This window comes from Anomaloglossus baeobatrachus, chromosome 11, assembly GCF_048569485.1.
Source record: "Anomaloglossus baeobatrachus isolate aAnoBae1 chromosome 11, aAnoBae1.hap1, whole genome shotgun sequence".
NCBI lineage: Eukaryota > Metazoa > Chordata > Amphibia > Anura > Aromobatidae > Anomaloglossus > Anomaloglossus baeobatrachus.
Genome location: NC_134363.1, coordinates 105039465 through 105060635, shown reverse-complemented (window position 1 = coordinate 105060635; position 21171 = coordinate 105039465). Strand labels below are relative to the sequence as shown.

The window sequence follows — 21171 nt, the reverse complement described above, 5'->3', positions numbered from 1 at the left end:
CAAGAACCAGGAGGCCAGCGAGGGAACGGAGGGTAAGGTGAGCGTAGTGTGTGTGCGTGTGTGGAATGGCACAATAGGGGACATTGCACAAGTTGTGGAATGAATTGTCTGAGCTTCTATTATTTCTTATGGGAAATTTTGCTTTGCTAGACAAGTAACTTGGTTTACAAGCATACTCCCAGAACGGACTGTTCTCGTAAACCAAAGTTCCACTGTATAGGTACATTTATCTGCAGAAATATTTCAGAGCTGTATTTCACATGAAATAGACAAAACGTAAGACCCACAAACAAGCAACAACTGAAGTCAGCAGCAGTGAAGGTGACAAAGCATCACAAAGGAGGAAACCCAGCGATGGTGACGCCCATGGCTTCCAGACTGCAGGCCACCATTGCCTGCAGAGGATTCTCTACAAAGTATTAGATATGAACATTTTATTCATTATTCAAGTAAATTTGTCTAATTACTTTTGAGCCCGTGACATGAGGAGGATTTTTAGAAAAATAATTGTAATTCCTAAACGTTTCACAGGATCATTTTGTTCAACCCCTTTAATTAAACCTGAAAGTCTCCACTTCATTCCATCGCAGTTGTTTCATTTTAATTGGAAAATAATGTCCTGCAGAGCTGAAATCACGAAGATTCGGTCACTGACAAATATTTCTGGACTGAATTTATATATTATCATGCACATACATAAAGCAAGTAGTTGTAGGCATCAGAATCAGCCGGTTATCCTGCAGCACTGATCTCCAGATACCGCAAAGAAAGAGGAAAGTAAGAATGACAGAGAGGGGCTCAGTTATCACAAATCTCTGTTTTATTCTGAAATGCCGCAGAGTTTCAGACAAAATACACTCAAACGGGGCCAAGGACAAAGTGACCAAAATGACCAGTCACAGAGGGACAATATACCCTAATGGCTCCCCCTGCCTGCTAGATTGATCGGTCACCAATTATATATATATATATATGTATATATATATATATATATATATATATATATATATATATATATATATATATATATATATATATATATATATATATATATATATATATTTTTTTTTTAATTTTATTTTTTTTAACCCACATAGGAAGAGACCTGTCAATCAAGCAGATTCAGCAGAAACAAATTAAAATCAAGGATAGCCTAATCTAACAGGGTCCCTTTAAACAGATACATACGTTTACTAGTGGATTCTCCAGGTAAGTGCACCTTCTACACAGCTCACAGGCCTGCCACTGGGCAGCACACACCTGGTGGCATTATTATAGCAGTAACCACAGCACAATGTGGCAGTGTAATGCACTGATTTCTAGCACCAGATATCAGAGATACAGCATGGACCCTCAGCAGATGGTGGGGGCTTCTTCCATCATTCTGCTGTACGTGGCATTACGTGGACTTCTGGAGGAACGGTCAGCCACAGACAAGACAATGAAACGCAGCATCATACGCACAACATCCGGCTGATGTCACCTACACGGAGCGCGTCCTTACCATAGTGCTGTCAGATTGCCTCGTACACGACACATGACTGATGTGCACATGGGGTTGGAGGGTGATGTTCTCCTCAAACATCATCTGCACAGAACTCTGAGGAAGAAAGAAAAATAACAGATTGGTAAATAAACGAGGAGTAACAGCAGAGGAAAACTCACGGCTAATGGAAGACTTTACAACTACATCAGATATTGTGACTGCAGATTTCACAGCAAAAATGCTGTAGTTGAAGAGTTATTCCCCCTAAAAAATCCACTTGTCCCCCTATCCAAGTAGCTTGTTCATAGTTGGGAGGGGAGGGGGGGGGGGATATTGGGTTTCTGCAGGCCACTCCTGAATGGAGCAAAAGCGCTCATACACAGCCTCCGCTCCACCCACTGACAGAAGAAGCCAGAGCACCACTCAGCTCTCCCTGGCAGTCCCATAGACAATGAATGGGGCGGAGGTTCTCCTCTCTCCAGGACAGATCTTGGCGTTACTGGGGTCCCAGAGGTCAGGATAATGTAAGTTGTTTCTGGGAATGCCCCTTTAAGCCGCGATACTGAACAATTGATAAATTAATGTGGCAGTTTTCACTGTATCTGAAAGAGATTTCCTTAAGGCGTTGTCTGGTCTAAATGCAAATGTCTGCAGTCACTGTCACTATGTGACGGCACTGTTGTGATTCCTCACATCACGTGCACAGTGAGGATTCTCTGCTGTCGGGATCCGTGGTTATATGGCCACGAGTGAGTGATATACAGAATCTCACTTGAGGGTGGCAGAAACACTCACACTGGCATTAAGCGAGGCAGTGCCCGTTCTGTCCAGAGATATAGAGACATATTTCTCACACTTGTGGCCACATGACCGCTGTTCCCGGCTGAGACACCAGAGGATCCTCACAGTGGACAGTGCGAGTGATGAGAGGACTCACAAGACTGCAGACACAGTGTGACACACAGCGAGCACACACCTGTGGATTCAGACCAGATAAGGCTGCTTTCACACTAATTTTTTTAGCATGCGTCATGAACTTTTTTTTGCTGCAAAAGCGGATCCTGTTTTTGCAAAGAAAATCGCATGCAAACGCAAGTGTTATTTTGCAGGATCCTGTCACTTGGAGTTTATGGGCGGGCATTGGAGTCATGTGATCGGGAGTGAGAGGAACTGAACGTGAGACTGGGAGACGGCATCTGACAGCTGCCGAGGCTCGTAACCAAGGTAAAAATCGGGTAACTAAGGCTGCTTTCACACATCCGGCTTGAGCTCTGCGGCTCAATCCGGCTGTGCAAGCTATGCAACGGATGCGGTGAAAACACCGCATCCTTTGCATACGTTTTTCCCATGCGGCCCGTCCGGTTTTTGCCGCTTGCGGCACGCTACTGAGCATGCGCAGTAGCAAAAAACGCATGCGGCGGCCGGATGCGGTTATTGCCGCATCGCGCCGCATCCAGCCGCCATAGGCATGCATTGAAAAATGCGCCGCATCGGCCGAATGCGGCGCGATGCGGGTTTTTTTGCCGCACGAAAAAACGTGCCAGGCAACGTTCCATCCGGCCGCCGCATCGGCTAAATCTGCCGCATGCGGCAAAAACCGGATGGAACGCAAGGCCTTGCGGCACAATGCGGCACTAATTAAAGTCTGTGCAGAAAAAACGCAACCGGCAGCAAAAAAAAAACGGTTGCGATTTTCCTGCAAAGTGCCGGATTGTGCCGCATTGCAGAAACCGGAGGTGTGAAAGCAGCCTAAGTGAAGTGCTTTGCTTGAATACCCCATATTTACCTTGGTTACGAGCGTCCGCAGCTGCTAGGAGCCAGGCTGCCTGCTCCCTGCACACGTAATCAAGGTAAACATCAGGTAACTAAGAAGCGCTTTGCTTGGTTACCCGATATTTACCTTGGTTATGAGCGTCCGTTGCTCGAGGGAGGGGGACAGAGGGAGGGGGACAGAGGGAGGGGGACAGAGGGAGGGGGACAGAGGGAGGGGGACAGAGGGAGGGGGACAGAGGGAGGGGGACAGAGGGAGGGGGACAGAGGGAGGGGGACAGCGGGAGGGGGACAGCGGGAGGGGGACAGCGGGAGGGGGACAGCGGGAGGGGGACAGCGGGAGGGGGACAGCGGGAGGGGGACAGCGGGAGGGGGACAGCGGGAGGGGGACAGCGGGAGGGGGACAGCGGGAGGGGGACAGCGGGAGGGGGACAGCGGGAGGGGGACAGCGGGAGGGGGACAGCGGGAGGGGGACAGAGGGAGGGGGACAGAGGGAGGGGGACAGAGGGAGGGGGACAGCGGGAGGGGGACAGAGGGAGGGGGACAGAGGGAGGGGGACAGAGGGAGGGGGACAGAGGGAGGGGGACAGAGGGAGGGGGACAGAGGGAGGGGGACAGAGGGAGGGGGACAGAGGGAGGGGGACAGAGACTGATCACACCAGGCTGGTTTCTGAGCATGCTCAGTAGAGCAAGCAGGATCCTGGCTATCAGCATGCCAGCGTTCACATGCGTTTGCGTGCAGTAAAGTCAGGATCCAGCAATTTGCAGTATTTGGACGCAGCTCAAAAACATTACAAGTAGCGTTTTTGAAAAAAGTTAAAAAACTGCAACTCGCTGGATCCTCAGTATACCGCACAGAAACGCATGTTGACGCGAGTCCATTGCAATGCATTGAAATGAAAACGCATTTGCACTGGATCCGTTTTTGCGCTAAAAAACCGTTCATGACGCATGTTAAAAAAAAATGTAGTGTGAAAGCAGCCTAACCTCAACTGTCAAAGACACTGCTGCTACTGGAATAATTATTGTGTCTGGTAAAGACTCGTAATTGCTCTGTGCGTCCAAACAGGGTGTTAGAAAAGTTTCCAACACCAAGAAATCGTAGTCAAAACTGGGAAAACCTGGCCGTTTTATTTGCTTAACAAAACAGTTCTGCAAGTAGAGGAAAGAGGGGGAGGGGCAGGTGATGTATATGGTCCAGTTACTGGAGGCGGCACCTGACAGAGCAAATAACAGGGGAGAGAAACAATAAAGATATATGTGATGTGAACTATACCATAGACTGTCCTAGGTGACAAACACAGACGGCGATCAGCCCAAGGTAAGTGCAAAGCTGGTAAAAAAAAAAAAAAATTACTAAAAGCCAGTGAACAGGAATTTGCCGACCAGGGAAAGACTTCTGTAGATTCCAAATAAATGGGATTATAGGACGGAGTCTGGTACGGAGATAATCACCACCGCACAAAGCATTAAGACCCCGAATTACCGGCCACAAGGGCAAGAAGCGGCAGCTCTGGGGACGGCTCCGTCTCACAGAGAAAGATTTGTAACATTAGTGGTTCAGTGACCATCACAGACCCCCGAGGGCTTAGGAGAAGGAAATGAAAACAAAACCCAAACTTTCCTGCAGAATGTCCGATATGACCGCTCCGCATCTCACCGTCAGCGACCAGAGCCCCTCACCCCCAGTACAGAGCGCAGGACCCCATCATCAGATCCATACACGGGGCAGCCCGGCCAGAGACCCTCACCCCGAGTACAGAGCGCAGGTCCCCATCATCAGATACATACACGAGGCAGCCCGGCCACAGACCCTCACCCCGAGTACAGAGCACAGGACCCATCATCAGATACATACACGGGGCAGCCCGGCCACAGACCCTCACCCCGAGTACAGAGCGCAGGACCCATCATCAGATACATACACGGGGCAGCCCGGCCACAGACCCTCACCCCGAGTACAGAGCACAGGACCCATCATCAGATACATACACGGGGCAGCCCGGCCAGAGACCCTCACCCCGAGTACAGAGCGCAGGACCCCATCATCAGATACATACACGGGGCAGCCCGGCCACAGACCCTCACCCCGAGTACAGAGCGCAGGACCCCATCATCAGATCCATACACGGGGCAGCCCGGCCAGAGACCCTCACCCCGAGTACAGAGCGCAGGTCCCCATCATCAGATACATACACGGGGCAGCCCGGCCAGAGACCCTCACCCCGAGTACAGAGCGCAGGTCCCCATCATCAGATCCATACACGGGGCAGCCCGGCCAGAGACCCTCACCCCGAGTACAGAGCGCAGGACCCCATCATCAGATACATACACGAGGCAGCCCGGCCAGAGACCCTCACCCCGAGTACAGAGCGCAGGTCCCCATCATCAGATACATACACGAGGCAGCCCGGCCACAGACCCTCACCCCGAGTACAGAGCACAGGACCCATCATCAGATACATACACGGGGCAGCCCGGCCACAGACCCTCACCCCGAGTACAGAGCGCAGGACCCATCATTAGATACATACACGGGGCAGCCCGGCCACAGACCCTCACCCCGAGTACAGAGCGCAGGACCCCATCATCAGATACATACACGGGGCAGCCCGGCCAGAGACCCTCACCCCCAGTACAGAGCGCAGGACCCCATCATCAGATCCATACACGGGGCAGCCCGGCCAGAGACCCTCACCCCGAGTACAGAGCGCAGGACCCCATCATCAGATCCATACACGGGGCAGCCTGGCCACAGACCCTCACCCCGAGTACAGAGCGCAGGACCCCATCATCAGATACATACACGGGGCAGCCCGGCCACAGACCCTCACCCCGAGTACAGAGCGCAGGTCCCCATCATCAGATACATACACGGGGCAGCCCGGCCACAGACCCTCACCCCGAGTACAGAGCGCAGGACCCATCATCAGATCCATACACGGGGCAGCCCGGCCAGAGACCCTCACCCCGAGTACAGAGCGCAGGACCCATCATCAGATCCATACACGGGGCAGCCCGGCCACAGACCCTCACCCCGAGTACAGAGCGCAGGACCCCATCATCAGATCCATACACGGGGCAGCCCGGCCAGAGACCCTCACCCCGAGTACAGAGCGCAGGACCCTATCATCAGATCCATACACGGGGCAGCCCGGCCAGAGACCCTCACCCCGAGTACAGAGCGCAGGACCCCATCATCAGATCCATACACGGGGCAGCCCGGCCACAGACCCTCACCCCGAGTATAGAGCGCAGGACCCCATCATCAGATACATACACGGGGCAGCCCGGCCACAGACCCTCACCCCGAGTACAGAGCGCAGGACCCATCATCAGATACATACACGGGGCAGCCCGGCCAGAGACCCTCACCCCGAGTACAGAGCGCAGGACCCCATCATCAGATCCATACACGGGGCAGCCCGGCCACAGACCCTCACCCCGAGTACAGAGCACAGGACCCCATCATCAGATACATACACGGGGCAGCCCGGCCACAGACCCTCACCCCCAGTACAGAGCACAGGACCCATCATCAGATACATACACGGGGCAGCCCGGCCACAGACCCTCACCCCGAGTACAGAGCGCAGGTCCCCATCATCAGATACATACACGGGGCAGCCCGGCCACAGACCCTCACCCCGAGTACAGAGCGCAGGTCCCCATCATCAGATACATACACGGGGCAGCCCGGCCAGAGACCCTCACCCCGAGTACAGAGCGCAGGACCCCATCATCAGATCCATACACGGGGCAGCCCGGCCACAGACCCTCACCCCGAGTACAGAGCGCAGGACCCCATCATCAGATACATACACGGGGCAGCCCGGCCAGAGACCCTCACCCCGAGTACAGATTAGATTCCGAGGACCCCATCATCAGATACATACACGAGGCAGCCCGGCCAGAGACCCTCACCCCGAGTACAGAGCGCAGGACCCCATCATCAGATCCATACACGGGGCAGCCCGGCCAGAGACCCTCACCCCGAGTACAGAGCGCAGGACCCCATCATCAGATCCATACACGGGGCAGCCCGGCCACAGACCCTCACCCCGAGTACAGAGCGCAGGACCCCATCATCAGATACATACACGGGCAGCCCGGCCAGAGACCCTCACCCCGAGTACAGAGCGCAGGACCCATCATCAGATCCATACACGGGGCAGCCCGGCCACAGACCCTCACCCCGAGTACAGAGCGCAGGACCCCATCATCAGATACATACACAGGGCAGCCCGGCCAGAGACCCTCACCCCGAGTACAGAGCGCAGGACCCATCATCAGATCCATACACGGGGCAGCCCGGCCAGAGACCCCCTCACCCCGAGTACAGAGCGCAGGACCCCATCATCAGATACATACACGGGGCAGCCCGGCCAGAGACCCTCACCCCGAGTACAGAGCGCAGGACCCATCATCAGATACATACACGGGGCAGCCCGGCCACAGACCCTCACCCCGAGTACAGAGCGCAGGACCCCATCATCAGATACATACACGGGGCAGCCCGGCCAGAGACCCTCACCCCGAGTACAGAGCGCAGGACCCCATCATCAGATACATACACGGGGCAGCCCGGCCAGAGACCCTCACCCCGAGTACAGAGCACAGGACACCATCATCAGATCCATACACGGGGCAGCCCGGCCAGAGACCCTCACCCCGAGTACAGAGCGCAGGACCCCATCATCAGATCCATACACGGGGCAGCCCGGCCACAGACCCTCACCCCGAGTACAGATTAGATTCCCGAGGACCCCATAGACCGGGCACAATAATCAGCCCTGCCCCTCCCCCCGGTACAAGCAGTGCCGGGTCCCCCTCCCCCGTCACTGTGCTCTGGCCGCCACTTACCCGGCTCCTCAGCGCCTCCCGGTTGAGCGCCTGTGCCCAGGCTCTGCTCCAGCTGTCCCGTATGGAGGGGAAGCCGCACAGCGCCTGGAGGAGGCCGCGGGCTCCGGGCTGAGCTCGGGAGCAGCGCGTCACCTGCAGTAACCAGGCCAACACTGTCAGCAGAGAGGCCGCGAACAGGAGCAGCAGAGCGGCGAAGCCCAGCTGTGTCCCCGCGGGCAGCACATCCTCCGAGCCCGGATTCCCGTCCATCCTACTCCGACCGCAAACACCAGCGGCAGGCGGAGCTCAGGACACGGCAGTGACCATGACCGGGAGGCACCTGAGCCCCACTGTAACACCCGGCACGGGTCCTCTGACACCACGCCCCTCCGCTGGACCACGTGACTGGCGGATGGGTCACGTGTGGCAGGAGAAAGGTTGACAGCAGAATGCAGTGATGAGAGGGAGTCCGCCCTCTGCAGTGACAGTCAGTAATGTAGCCTGTATTGTGCGGAGCGGACTAGAATGCAGTGATGAGCCGTGTACGTTATCTTGGCAGTGTATACGATGTACCCCACACAGCTTTTTTGAAATGATTAAATAAATAATGTTAAAAAAATGGCGTGGGGTCGACCCAAATTTGATACCCAGCCAAGATAAAGCAGACAGCTGGTGGCTGGTATTCTCAGGCTGGGGAGGCCCATGGTTATTGGGCCCTCCCAAGCCTAACAATAGCAGCCTGCAGCTGCCCCAGAATTGGCGCATCCATTAGATGCACCAATCCTGACGCTTACCCAACTCATCCCGATTTGCCCTGGTGCGGTAGCAGTTGAGTTAATATAAGGGGTCAATGACAGCTATGAATTGTGAAAAAATAACAGCTGTCATCAAACCGAAGGTTAGTAATGGGGCAGGGTCTATGAGTCCCACCATTAGTAATCCCGTAAGTAAAAAGAAATAAAGACAAGAAAAAATCCTTTATTTATAAAAAAAAAAAACACCCATTTTTTCCAATTTATAAACCCCCAAAACACCTCTGCAGGTCTGACGTAATTCACAGACACGACGTTGCATGACAATCCCCACCCTGCTAATTTGATGTCGCAGTGCACAGTCACATTAGAAAATGTGAACAAGCACTGCGGCGTCAGGGGCATACTGACGGAGCCGCAGCTATGAGCAGTGATGTCACTGAGTTCACCAGAGTTCACAGTTGGTTGTTCCCACAGTACCCCAGCTGTGACCTCAGGTGAACTGACCTGAGGTGAACTCATTGAACTCAGTGACCGAACCTCAGGTGAAATCACTGAACTCAATGCTGTATTACCGGATTAGGCTATGTACACACGTTGAATATTTGGTTGCAGACATTTCTGCACCAAATCTGTATCTCCTGACAAAAAATTCACAGAAACCGCATCAAGCACGTATGTGAGTTTAGTCTTTTTTTTTTGCTGGAAGATGCAGATTTGGTGCAGAAGTGACTGGAACCAAATACTCAATGTCCACACATCGCCTAAACCGGTAATCCCGCACTGCATTCAATGACTTTACCTGCGGTGTGGTCACGGAGTTCAATGAGTTCACCTAAGGTCAGTTCACCTGAGGTCACGCTGGGGTACCATGGGAACGTGACATCAGGTGAACTCAATGACGTCACCGCTGTCACAGCTGCAGCTCCATCAATGAGTCCCTGAATCCGGTATTGAGTTCAATGACTGCACCTGATGTGAGTCCATTGAGTTCAATGAGTTCACCTGAGGTCAGTTCATCTGAGGTCACAGCTGGGGTATTGTGGGAACCACTAGCTGTGACCTCAGGTCAATTCACTGATGGCACCGCTCTCACAGCTGCAGCTCTGTTTGTGTGTCCCTTGAAGAAAGATGGTGATTTTTTTTTAATAAAGGATTTTTCTCTTGTGTTTTGTGTTTATTACTTTTTACTTACAAGATTAGTAACAGGGGAGTCCCATAAACCTGTTCCCATTATTGCTTGATAGCAGCTGTGATTTTTTGGCAAATCACAGCTGTCATTAACCCCTTATATTACCCCAATTGCCACCATTCCAGAGCAATCGGGATGAGCCGGTGAAGTGCCAGGATTGGCGCATCTAATGTATGCGCCAATTCTGAGGCAGCTGCGGGTTGCTATTTTAGGCTCAGAAGGACCCAATAGCAAAGGGCCTCCCCAGCCTGAGAATACCAGCCCCCAGTTGTCTGCTTTATCTTGGCTGGGTATCAACATGCCGTTGTTTTAAATCATTTAAATAATTTTTAAAAAGCCACATGGGGTCCCTCATATTTTGATATACAGCCACGACAATGCACACACCTGAGGGTGCAGCTTCCAGTTGTCTGTTTTATCTGTGCAGGGTATCAAAATATGGGGGACCCTCTGCCATTTTTCCAATTATTTATTTGTACACTCCACTTCTGGGACCCAGACAGCTAGTGTGAGGGTAACCAATCACAGATGCCAACACTCCAGCAGTCTGACTGTAACCAATTACAGATGCTGTCCCAGAGGACGGGTGGGGGAAGCAGTGAATATTCATGAGATCTAATGAGCAGATAGGTAAGCAGTGTGACAGCCGCGCATGCAAGAGACCCGGTAAGTATCATTGCCCTGCTTTATTTAATTCCCATTTTGCTTACATTTACAGCTCTCAGCACTTACTAACACCATTTTATAACTAGAGTTGAGCGCGGTTCGTGGTTCTCCAGTTCGCGGTTCGAGTGATTTTGGGGGCTGTTCTAGATCGAACTAGAACTCGAGCTTTTTGCTAAAGCTCGATAGTTCTAGTTACGTTCGAGAACGGTTCTATCAGCGAAAAGCCAAGCTAATTACTAGCTGGCTTTCCGCTGTAATAGTGTAAGTCACTCTGTGACTCGCACTATTATGAAATTTCAGCGTATAGTGTGCGGGAACAGCGCATTCAGATCACTGCTGCTGGGATAATGGCGATCACCATTTTTTTTTTCTCCTTGTCTTCCTTCCCTAAGCGTGCGTGTGTAGTGGGGCGGGCTAGCATGTCAGCCAATCCCAGACACACACACAGCTAAGTGGACTTTTAGCCAGAGAAGCAACGGCATGTGTGATAGGATGTCCATGTCACATGTCCCTGCATTATAAAAACGGGTATCTGCCCTGCCGGACGCCATTATCTCTTCGGCGTCTGGGTGTCAGTCACCGCTGGCGTAGCTCCTGTCTCCGATACTGCTGTGTACGCTCTATACACAGCGCTATACAGAATAGGGATAGAAGTTTCTATTAGTCCTTGTAAGGGCTAATTACAGCAGGCTCAGAGCCATAGGTGACAGTCAGGTCCGTGGAAACAGATTTTAACAGCTACAGATAACAGCGTCTGTGTAGCTAAGCTCAGGGAGTTCCTCGCTGCATTTCACCATTAGGAGGGATAGAAAGTGAAGCTTCCTTTCCTCTACACTGACCCACAACCCTGCCACTGTACCCTCCTGCCCTTTGCACACTCAAGCCATACCTCCCAACACTTAAAGATGAGAAAGAGGGACAAAGTATGCGGCGATTGTACGTGGCAATTTTAAGCCATGCCCCCTAACCACACCCATTTTGCAATCTGTCACGCCCACATCCAATCCTTTTCAGCACTGATGATCACATTGTTTAAGGCTGCGTGCCTACGATCAGTATTTGCAGCATTTTGGATGTAGCGTGTTTTTGCCGTGTCTAAAACGCTGCATTGTACAGTACAAATGTGGCACCCTGGACAAGCCAGGACGTCACAGGTACTGCAACAACACACCCTACACCCCGACTAGGAACATCAAGGTCAGACACAAACCCTTGTTGCCTTCCCCCAGGGGCTGATGTCCACACCAGGTGGGGCGGAGCCAGGCGGTTGGCTCCACCCACCGAGGAGTTCACAGTCCTGGAGGCGAGAAAAGGAGAGCAGTTGAGTTTGGAGTTGAGTCAGGGAAGTGTAGTAGAGAAACTGACTGGCCGTGTCCGGGTACGTGGCCCGGGCACAGAAACAGCAAGGTTGGCAGACGGTGGTGACCGTCTGCAGGAGAGGCCGATTGACGCGCAACCGTAAGGACCGAGGACGGGCGGTGGCCCACCGGTACCGGATCGGGGAGCGAAGAGAAGCCAGCACCATCCGGCAGGGCCTACGGATCCCGACCAGGCTAGGAGTCGCCGTAAAACCGGTCAAATCCGTCAGCGACGGGAACCTCCGGGGTTTCCCAGCAGTAAAGACCCGACTGAAGGCAACCGTCCAAACCGTGAGGGAGAGAAAGCTACCGCCAGCACTAGAGCTCCCAGGGCCAGAGCCTGCGGGCAAACAGGGGCTCCCTTAGCCAACCTACCGCTGGGGAGCGGGTTCCCGGTGGGAAGCCATCGGGGCCGAAAACACAACAAAGGTGCAGGGAGAGACAGTTACCGCCAACCTACCGGGAGTGACCGTCGCAGCTGTCTGTGGGACTCGTCCATCCAGCCGTTTGTTTTACCAGAGACTCCGTGTGCGTTACTGGTTACCACCGTGCCGTCGGGCACTGCGCTGCCCCGCGACCCTGCACCTGGCCAAGTCCCGCAACCCACCTTCAGCCAACAACTCCGGGCCCCGGGACTACTAAAATCCCCCTACCCACGGAGGGGAGGAAAACATCCCAGCTGCTCCCTGTCACCACTCCCGGGATCCCCGTACAGAGCAGAGGTGGTGCCCCAACCTCACCACACACCATGGGTGGCGCCACAAACCGACATGCCAAACACCAACAAACCACCCCTTTCACTCACGGGGAGGAGTGCCGCTCGAGTCCCCGGATCCAGCCCAACGCTCGAGCCACCGAGCAGCAGCAGCAGCAGCGTCAGACCCGAGCGTGGTGAGCGCAGCGCCCTCCCCGCCCGCGACAACTTGGCATCACGAACAGGATCCTATCGTTCTACCGCCTGGTGGAAGTGCGCCTTGTGTCCCGCCGGAGGTGTCCGGCCGAAAATTATCGGAAGCCGCCATATTGGGGGCGAAGGGTCCCCGCTTGAGCGTCTTCCCGAGCAGTGGAGGCGCGAAAGCCGAAGCTCAGCCCCTGAAGAGGAGGTGCCAGAGGGACACCAAGGGGGCACAGATGGCGTCTGGCTGCATGTAGACCCTGGCTCCTGGAAGAAACCGCTGCCGGCATGTCCTTCCCGCCTGGCCACGCAGAGGCCCCGGAGTTGGTGCCCGGAACAGCGGCATGGATCAGAGCCCGCGTGGCTGGGGTCTCCCGACATTACCAGGACCAGATATGTCGGTTGATGGAGCGGTGGACCGTGGAGGTGGAGGAACTCGCCGCGGTCGCTCGGGTGTACGGAATGGAGGCTGCGATGGAAGAGCGGGTGAATAACCCACGCCCCTACGTCCCGGAGGGACCGGCCACTGCGGCTGGGGGGCCCGGTTTGCCCCTGACCCCCATACTGCCTCCGTCTTCCCTGCTTGCACACCCCGCCCCTGCTGGTCCATCTCGCTTGCGGCCCTTCCCTTTGTAACGGCAGCAGAAGGAGCGGTGAGCCCGGAGACTGCGGCAGCTGGCGGCAACCCGCCTGGCGCAGGCACGGATGATAGCGACTCCGGGCCTGACACCGAACCTGTCTCGGAGGACGAGGGGGTCGTCGCCGTGTGTGGTGTGTGGTGTGAGACGTGCAGCCCCGCAGGTCAGGACCCGCTGCCTCCAGGACACAGCGAGTCCTGATCATGGGCACAGGTAGCTGCGGTCTCCTGCGTTCTCCTGCGGAGGAGACATGCAGCCCCGCAGGTCAGGACCCGCTGCCTCCAGGACACAGTGAGTCCTGATCGTGGGCACAGGCATACGTACATATACAGTATATATTTGAAGACAAATTCCCTAAAATACATATAAACAGACAAATCTATACACAGTTATCTACACTGACATACATAGATATATACATCATACATATACACACATTGGAGGTAATAATATGGGGAAGCCAGCAGCAGCCGCCGCACTCACCTACCCCGCTTGTCTCTATCCAGCTCCTCCTCGGCATGTGATCACTTGGCATCACTTTAACAGACCTAGCCACGCACAGTGCACACTGACACTGCTGTGTATGTATCACAAGGGAGGATGGGGATTTTATATACTAATATATAAAACCCCCATCCTCCCTTGTGATACATACACAGTATATATATATATATATATATATATATATATATATATACAGTTAGGTCCAGAAATATTTGGACAGTGACACAAGTTTTGTTATTTTAGCTGTTTACAAAAACATGTTCAGAAATACAATTATATATATAATATGGGCTGAAAGTGCACACTCCCAGCTGCAATATGAGAGTTTTCACATCCAAATCGGAGAAAGGGTTTAGGAATCATAGCTCTGTAATGCATAGCCTCCTCTTTTTAAAGGGACCAAAAGTAATTGGACAAGGGACTCTAAGGGCTGCAATTAACTCTGAAGGCGTCTCCCTCGTTAACCTGTAATCAATGAAGTAGTTAAAAGGTCTGGGGTTGATTACAGGTGTGTGGTTTTGCATTTGGAAGCTGTTGCTGTGACCAGACAACATGCGGTCTAAGGAACTCTCAATTGAGGTGAAGCAGAACATCCTGAGGCTGAAAAAAAAGAAAAAATCCATCAGAGAGATAGCAGACATGCTTGGAGTAGCAAAATCAACAGTCGTGTACATTCTGAGAAAAAAGGAATTGACTGGTGAGCTTGGGAACTCAAAAAGGCCTGGGCGTCCACGGATGACAACAGTGGTGGATGATCGCCGCATACTTTCTTTGGTGAAGAAGAACCCGTTAACAACATTAACTGAAGTCCAGAACACTCTCAGTGAAGTAGGTGTATCTGTCTCTAAGTCAACAGTAAAGAGAAGACTCCATGAAAGTAAATACAAAGGGTTCACATCTAGATGCAAACCATTCATCAACTCCAAAAATAGACAGGCCAGAGTTAAATTTGCTGAAAAACACCTCATGAAGCCAGCTCAGTTCTGGAAAAGTATTCTATGGACAGATGAGACCAAAATCAACCTGTACCAGAATGATGGGAAGAAAAAAGTTTGGAGAAGAAAGGGAACGGCACATGATCCAAGGCACACCACATCCTCTGTAAAACATGGTGGAGGCAACGTGATGGCATGGGCATGCATGGCTTTCAATGGCACTGGGTCACTTGTGTTTATTGATGACATAATAGCAGACAAGAGTAGCCGGATCAATTCTGAAGTGTACCGGGATGTACTTTCAGCCCAGATTCAGCCAAATGCCGCAAAGTTGATCGGACGGCGCTTCATAGTACAGATGGACAATGACCCCAAGCATACAGCCAAAGCTACCCAGGAGTTCATGAGTGCAAAAAAGTGGAACATTCTGCAATGGCCAAGTCAATCACCAGATCTTAACCCAATTGAGCATGCATTTCACTTGCTCAAATCCAGACTTAAGACGGAAAGACCCACAAACAAGCAAGACCTGAAGGCTGCGGCTGTAAAGGCCTGGCAAAGCATTAAGAAGGAGGAAACACAGCGTTTGGTGATGTCCATGGGTTCCAGACTTAAGGCAGTGATTGTCTCCAAAGGATTCGCAACAAAATATTGAAAATAAAAATATTTTGTTTGGGTTTGGTTTATTTGTCCAATTACTTTTGACCTCCTAAAATGTGGAGTGTTTGTAAAGAAATGTGTACAATTCCTACAATTTCTATCAGATATTTTTGTTCAAACCTTCAAATTAAACGTTACAATCTGCACTTGAATTCTGTTGTAGAGGTTTCATTTCAAATCCAATGTGGTGGCATGCAGAGCCCAACTCGCGAAAATTGTGTCACTGTCCAAATATTTCTGGACCTAACTGTATATATATATATGTATATATATAAACACAGTATATACAGCACAGGAGGGGCTGGGGGCTACAGTATATACACATCACAGAAGGGGCTGGGGGCTACAGTATATACAGCACAGGAGGGGCTGGGGGCTACAGTATACACAGCACAGGAGGGGCTGGGGGCTACAGTATATACAGCACAGGAGGGGCTGATGGCTACAGTATATATAGCAAAGGAGGGGCTGGGGGCTACAGTATATACAGCACAGGAGGGGCTGGGGGCTACAGTATATACAGCACAGGAGGGTCTTGGGGCATAGACAGTACTTGAGGGGCATACATATTAGGCCTGTTTCAGATGTCAGTGATTCTGGTATGTATGTGCTAGTTTTTATACGTACCAGAATCACTGACCTATGCAGATCCATTATAATCAAAGGGTCTGCACACACATCAGTGATTTTTCACTGGCCGGGTCTCCATGCGGCGTACATGCATATCCGTGATTGCCGCACAGAAACATGTCCAGTTTTTTTCTGGCATCACTGATGTCCCACAGACCACACTATGGTGTGATCCGTGAAACACGTACCAGAAAAACACGGACATTTAAAATAAAAAGCTTTTTCAACTCACCTTCTCCAGCGATGCTGAGTTCAGCAGCTGCTCTCTGCTTCTTCCTGACCGGCACATTATGGCATGCATATTCATTTATGCAGCCAGAGCCAACTCGGAAGTAGCTGCAGAGGTGAGAGAGCGGTGGCTGGATGCTGAATCGCGGGGCTTTTCAGCACCACGGAGAGCAGGAGCGGAGGCAGGTGAGTATATGTCCATGTGCAATCACGGAGTACGGGTCACGTATCATGGATTGCACATGGACAACCACTGTGTGCCATGAATCACGGAGTATGAAGGAACATATGCGTGTTTAACATATCAGTGAAGAGCGTCTGAGTGTTTCACTGAGGGGCATACACGTTACTAAGGGGTATACACATTACTGGAGGAAATACACTTTACTGTGGGGCATACGAATTGCTGGTAGCATAGATATTACTAAGGGGCATATAGCTCTAGTGTTGGGGCTTATACAGCTCTGGGGGCACATACAGCTCCGATGGCGGGGATGGGGGCATACAAATCTGGTGTGGGGGCCGGGGGGGCATACAGATCTAGTGAGGGGGGGTGGCTGGAGGCATATAGCTCTGGTGAGGAGAGGGCTGCTGGGGCATACAGATCTGGTGAGGGGGGGCTGGGGGATACATATCTTATCTGGTGGGAGGGGGCTGGAGGCATACAGAGCTGGGGGGTGCTGGGGGGCATATAGATCTGGTGGGGGGGGGCATACAAATTTGGTGAGGGGGCCATACTGATGTGATGAGGGGGGGCTGGGGCATACAGCTCTGGGTAGGTGGTGGGTCACATACATCGTTCCTTGGTGTTGCAGCTCCTCTTCCTGCAGTCTCTTTATCTGTGGACAGAGCTCAGCATGTTGCTCGGTAGGTCTGCCCACAGATGCACTTCCTTCAGTACACAAGCAGCCCAGCTGAGAGCAGTGAGTGCTTGCTGAACTGCAGGTGCCGATTTAAAGCGCCGGCAGCCAGGAAAGTGCTGCTGCCGCCCACTAATAACAGCGGCAGCACAGAGCCAGAGCAGTGAAGCAGCGCTCGGCTCTGCTCATGTGGATTAGGACAGACGGGGAGAGAGCGGGTGGGCGGAGCCACGGGACAAAAGCCTCACGATCGTGACACCGGGACACCCGCTGAAATCCGGTACAGTCCCGCTGTATCCGGGACGGTTGGGAGGTATGTATACAGCATGTTAGAATGTGTATATAAGAGTCCACTGGTGGTGGCCGCAGCTTATAGGCCCCAAATCTGGTGACAAGTTCCTTTTAAAGTGAACCTGTCAGGTGCAATATCCACTCAGAGCCAGGAGCAGTTCTGGGTACATATTGCTAATCCCTGCCTAACTGTCCCTGTATACACTAGCATAGATAAAGAGATCTTTAGAAAAAATATTTTTAAAGATCTTATATCTTATGCTAATGAGCGCGGGGACTAGTCCCAAGGGCGTTACTTCACTTGGCTAGTCGGCTCACATAGCATGTTAGCATGTTATTACGCCCCTGTGTGAGTACTAACACGCTATGTGAGCCGACTAGCCAAGTGAAGTAACGCCCTTGGAACTTTTCCCCGCGCTAATTAGCATAAGATATAAGATCTTTAAAAATACTTTTTCTATAGATGCCTTTATCTATGCTAGTGTATACAGGGACTGTTAGGCAGGGATTAGCAATATACACTCAGAACTGCTCGTGGCTCTGAGTGCATATTGCACCTGACAGGATCACTTTAAAGGGAACCTGTCAGCAGAAATTTCACAATAAAACTAAAAGATTCCCCTCTGCAGCTCCTGGGCTGCTTCTAGAAAGGTTCCTGTTGTTATTGTGCCCCCTGTGAGACTTAAAAAAATACTTTATGAAGTCTTACCTTTTTGTATGCAAAAGTGTTTTTATGGTCACGGGGGCGGGCTGTCTGGCGTCCGTTATTCCCCCTCCTGCCACTGTACGCCGTCCCCCATTGCTCATTTACATACACAAGGACGCCCTCCTCATGTAACTGTCCTGCCGAAGTCTCGTGCATGCCCAGTGGCACTCTCGCGGGACTGAGCACTGTGCAAAGTGTGAACGCTTTTGAGGTGATTGCGCAGGTGCGAGATTATGGGCGGCGCAGTGATTGTTGTGACGCCCTGGGCAAGCCAGGGGTCACAGGTCATAACACCACCACACCCTACACCCCAGATAGGTACACCAAAGCTACATAAAAATCCTTGTTGTCTTCCTCCAGGGGCTGATGTCCACACCAGGGGGTGGGCCAGGCGGTTTGCTCCGCCCACCGAGGAGTTCACAGCCCTGGAGGCGGGAAAACCAGGCAGAACAGTTAGGGAAGTAAAGGAGAGAACAGTGAGTGGAGTTGAAGCGAAGTGGTAAAGGAGCAAGAGAGAGGAGTAAAGGTGGAAGAGAAAGTGTCAGTTGAGAAAGCCTGAAGTTGGTCCGGGTGTGTGCCCCGGACTGAGAACAGCAAGGTTAGCAGACGGCGGAGACTGTCTGCAGGAGAGGCTGCTTGAAGGTTGCCGGAAGGACCGTGGATGGGTGGTGGCCCGGCGGTACCGGAGCGGTATACGAAGAGCAGTCAGCACCATTGGCAGGGGCCTTTCGGATCCCGGCAAGGCTAGGAGTCGCCGTGAATTTGCCAAATCCGTCAGTGAAGGGGACCTCTGGGTCTCCCAACAACCAAGTTCCGATTGAAGGCAACAGTCCAACCGTTAGAGAGAGACACCGCCACCGCCAGGGCACCAGTTTCTCAGGGCCAGCGCCTGCGGGCAAAGTAGGGCTCCTCCGGCCCATAACCAAGTCGGGGAGCGGGTTACCGGTGTGAACCCATCGCTACCATCAGGGCTGTATTTTGCCTACGTGCTGCCCTAGGCACTTTAAGTGGTCGCGCCCCTTAGTGACAATGTAACACTGAGTTTTCGCACACGACATCTGTTTAAGGCAGATCTACTCTGTAAAACACTTTAAAAAGTATCAATGAGAAATGAAGGGCACTAACCCCCCCCAATGGGGATCACCACGGGCACATCAAACCATAGCATGAGTATAAAATATTCCCACCACACCGTCCCCACTTATATACTGTGACTGTCACACTGCCCCTAATAAACTACACACTGCCCTCCCTTATAAATTATACCCACCACACCTTCCTCAATTATGAAATATGATCTGCACATTGTCCTCACATCATGCTGCCCCCTCCTCACAATGTCCCATGCATGCTGCCCCCTCCTCACAATGTCCCATGCATGCTGCCCCCTCCTCACAATGTCCCATGCATGCTGCCCCCTCCTCACAATGTCCCATGCATGCTGCCCCCTCCTCACAATGTCCCATGCATGCTGCCCCCTCCTCACAATGTCCCATGCATGCTGCCCCCTCCTCACAATGTCCCATGCATGCTTCCCCCTCCTCACAATGTCCCATGCATGCTGCCCCCTCCTCACAATGTCCCATGCATGCTGTCCCCTCCTCACAATGTCCCATGCATGCTGCCCCCTCCTCACAGTGTCCCATGCATGCTGCCCCCTCCTCACAGTGTCCCATGCATGCTGCCCCCTCCTCACAGTGTCCCATGCATGCTGCCCCCTCCTCACAGTGTCCCATGCATGCTGCCCCCTCCTCACAGTGTCCCATGCATGCTGCCCCCTCCTCACAGTGTCCCATGCATGCTGCCCCCTCCTCACAATGTCCCATGCATGCTGCCCCCTCCTCACAATGTCCCATGCATGCTGCCCCCTCCTCACAATGTCCCATGCATGCTGCCCCCTCCTCACAGTGTCTCGTGCATGCTGCCCCTCTCCATGAGCTCCTAATGCTGCCTTCCTCTTTTCCATAATGACACCTCCATGCTGCCCCATTCATCATACTAAGACCACCACACTAACGCTTATGCTGAGACACCCCCCCACACACACACACACTACCCCACTTTTGATATCGACTCTCCTACATTGCTCCCCTCCATACTGAGCCCACACATGCTGCCCCTTCTCCATAATGAGCTCCTAATGCTGCCCCCCTCTTATTCTGAGTCCTTACACTCCCCCCCATCGATATTGTCATTGCTCTATTCCTCAACCCTTGTCCTCTGTCTCTAGCATTGGCCCCTCCCTCCCATTCCCCCAGCAGCAGCCTCTCTCCCCCGCCTTCACCAGCGGCCTCTCCCCCAGCAGCAGCCTCTCTCCCCCCGCCTCCAGCAGCAGCCTCTCCCCCAGCATCAGCCTCTCTCCCCCCAGCCTTCCCCAGCATCAGCCTCCCTCCTCCCAACCTCCCCCAGCATCAGCCTCCCTCCTCCCAGCCTCCCCCAGCATCAGCCTCCCTCCTCCCAGCCTCCCCCAGCATCAGCCTCCCTCCTCCCTCAGCATCAGCCTCCCTCCTCCAAGCCTCCCTCAGCATCAGCTTCCCTCCTCCAAGCCTCCCTCATCATCAGCTTCCCTCCTCCCAGCCTCCCCCAGCCTCAGCCTCCCTCCTCCCAGCCTCAGCCTCCCTCCTCCCAACCTCCCCCAGCATCAGCCTCCCTCCTCCCAACCTCCCCCAGCATCAGCCTCCCTCCTCCCAGCCTCCCCCAGCATCAGCCTCCCTCCTCCCTCAGCATCAGCCTCCCTCCTCCAAGCCTCCCTCAGCATC

At 52.9% G+C, this 21171-nt stretch overlaps 1 protein-coding gene across 2 annotated transcripts in view; it reads right to left on the bottom strand.

Annotated features, from left to right (window-relative positions):
• Positions 1 to 8496, bottom strand: part of C2CD2L (C2CD2 like) — a 44100-nt gene extending 35604 nt beyond the window's left edge. For both annotated transcript variants that reach the window (XM_075328664.1, XM_075328665.1), the window contains exons 1-2: positions 8119 to 8496; positions 1505 to 1600 (exon numbers count right to left, since the gene is read on the bottom strand). In XM_075328664.1, the coding sequence (XP_075184779.1) occupies positions 1505 to 1600; positions 8119 to 8367 (345 nt within the window). In that variant the 5' untranslated portion in view covers positions 8368 to 8496. The remainder of the gene's footprint in view (positions 1 to 1504; positions 1601 to 8118) is intronic.
• Positions 8497 to 21171: the final 12675 nt, after the last annotated feature.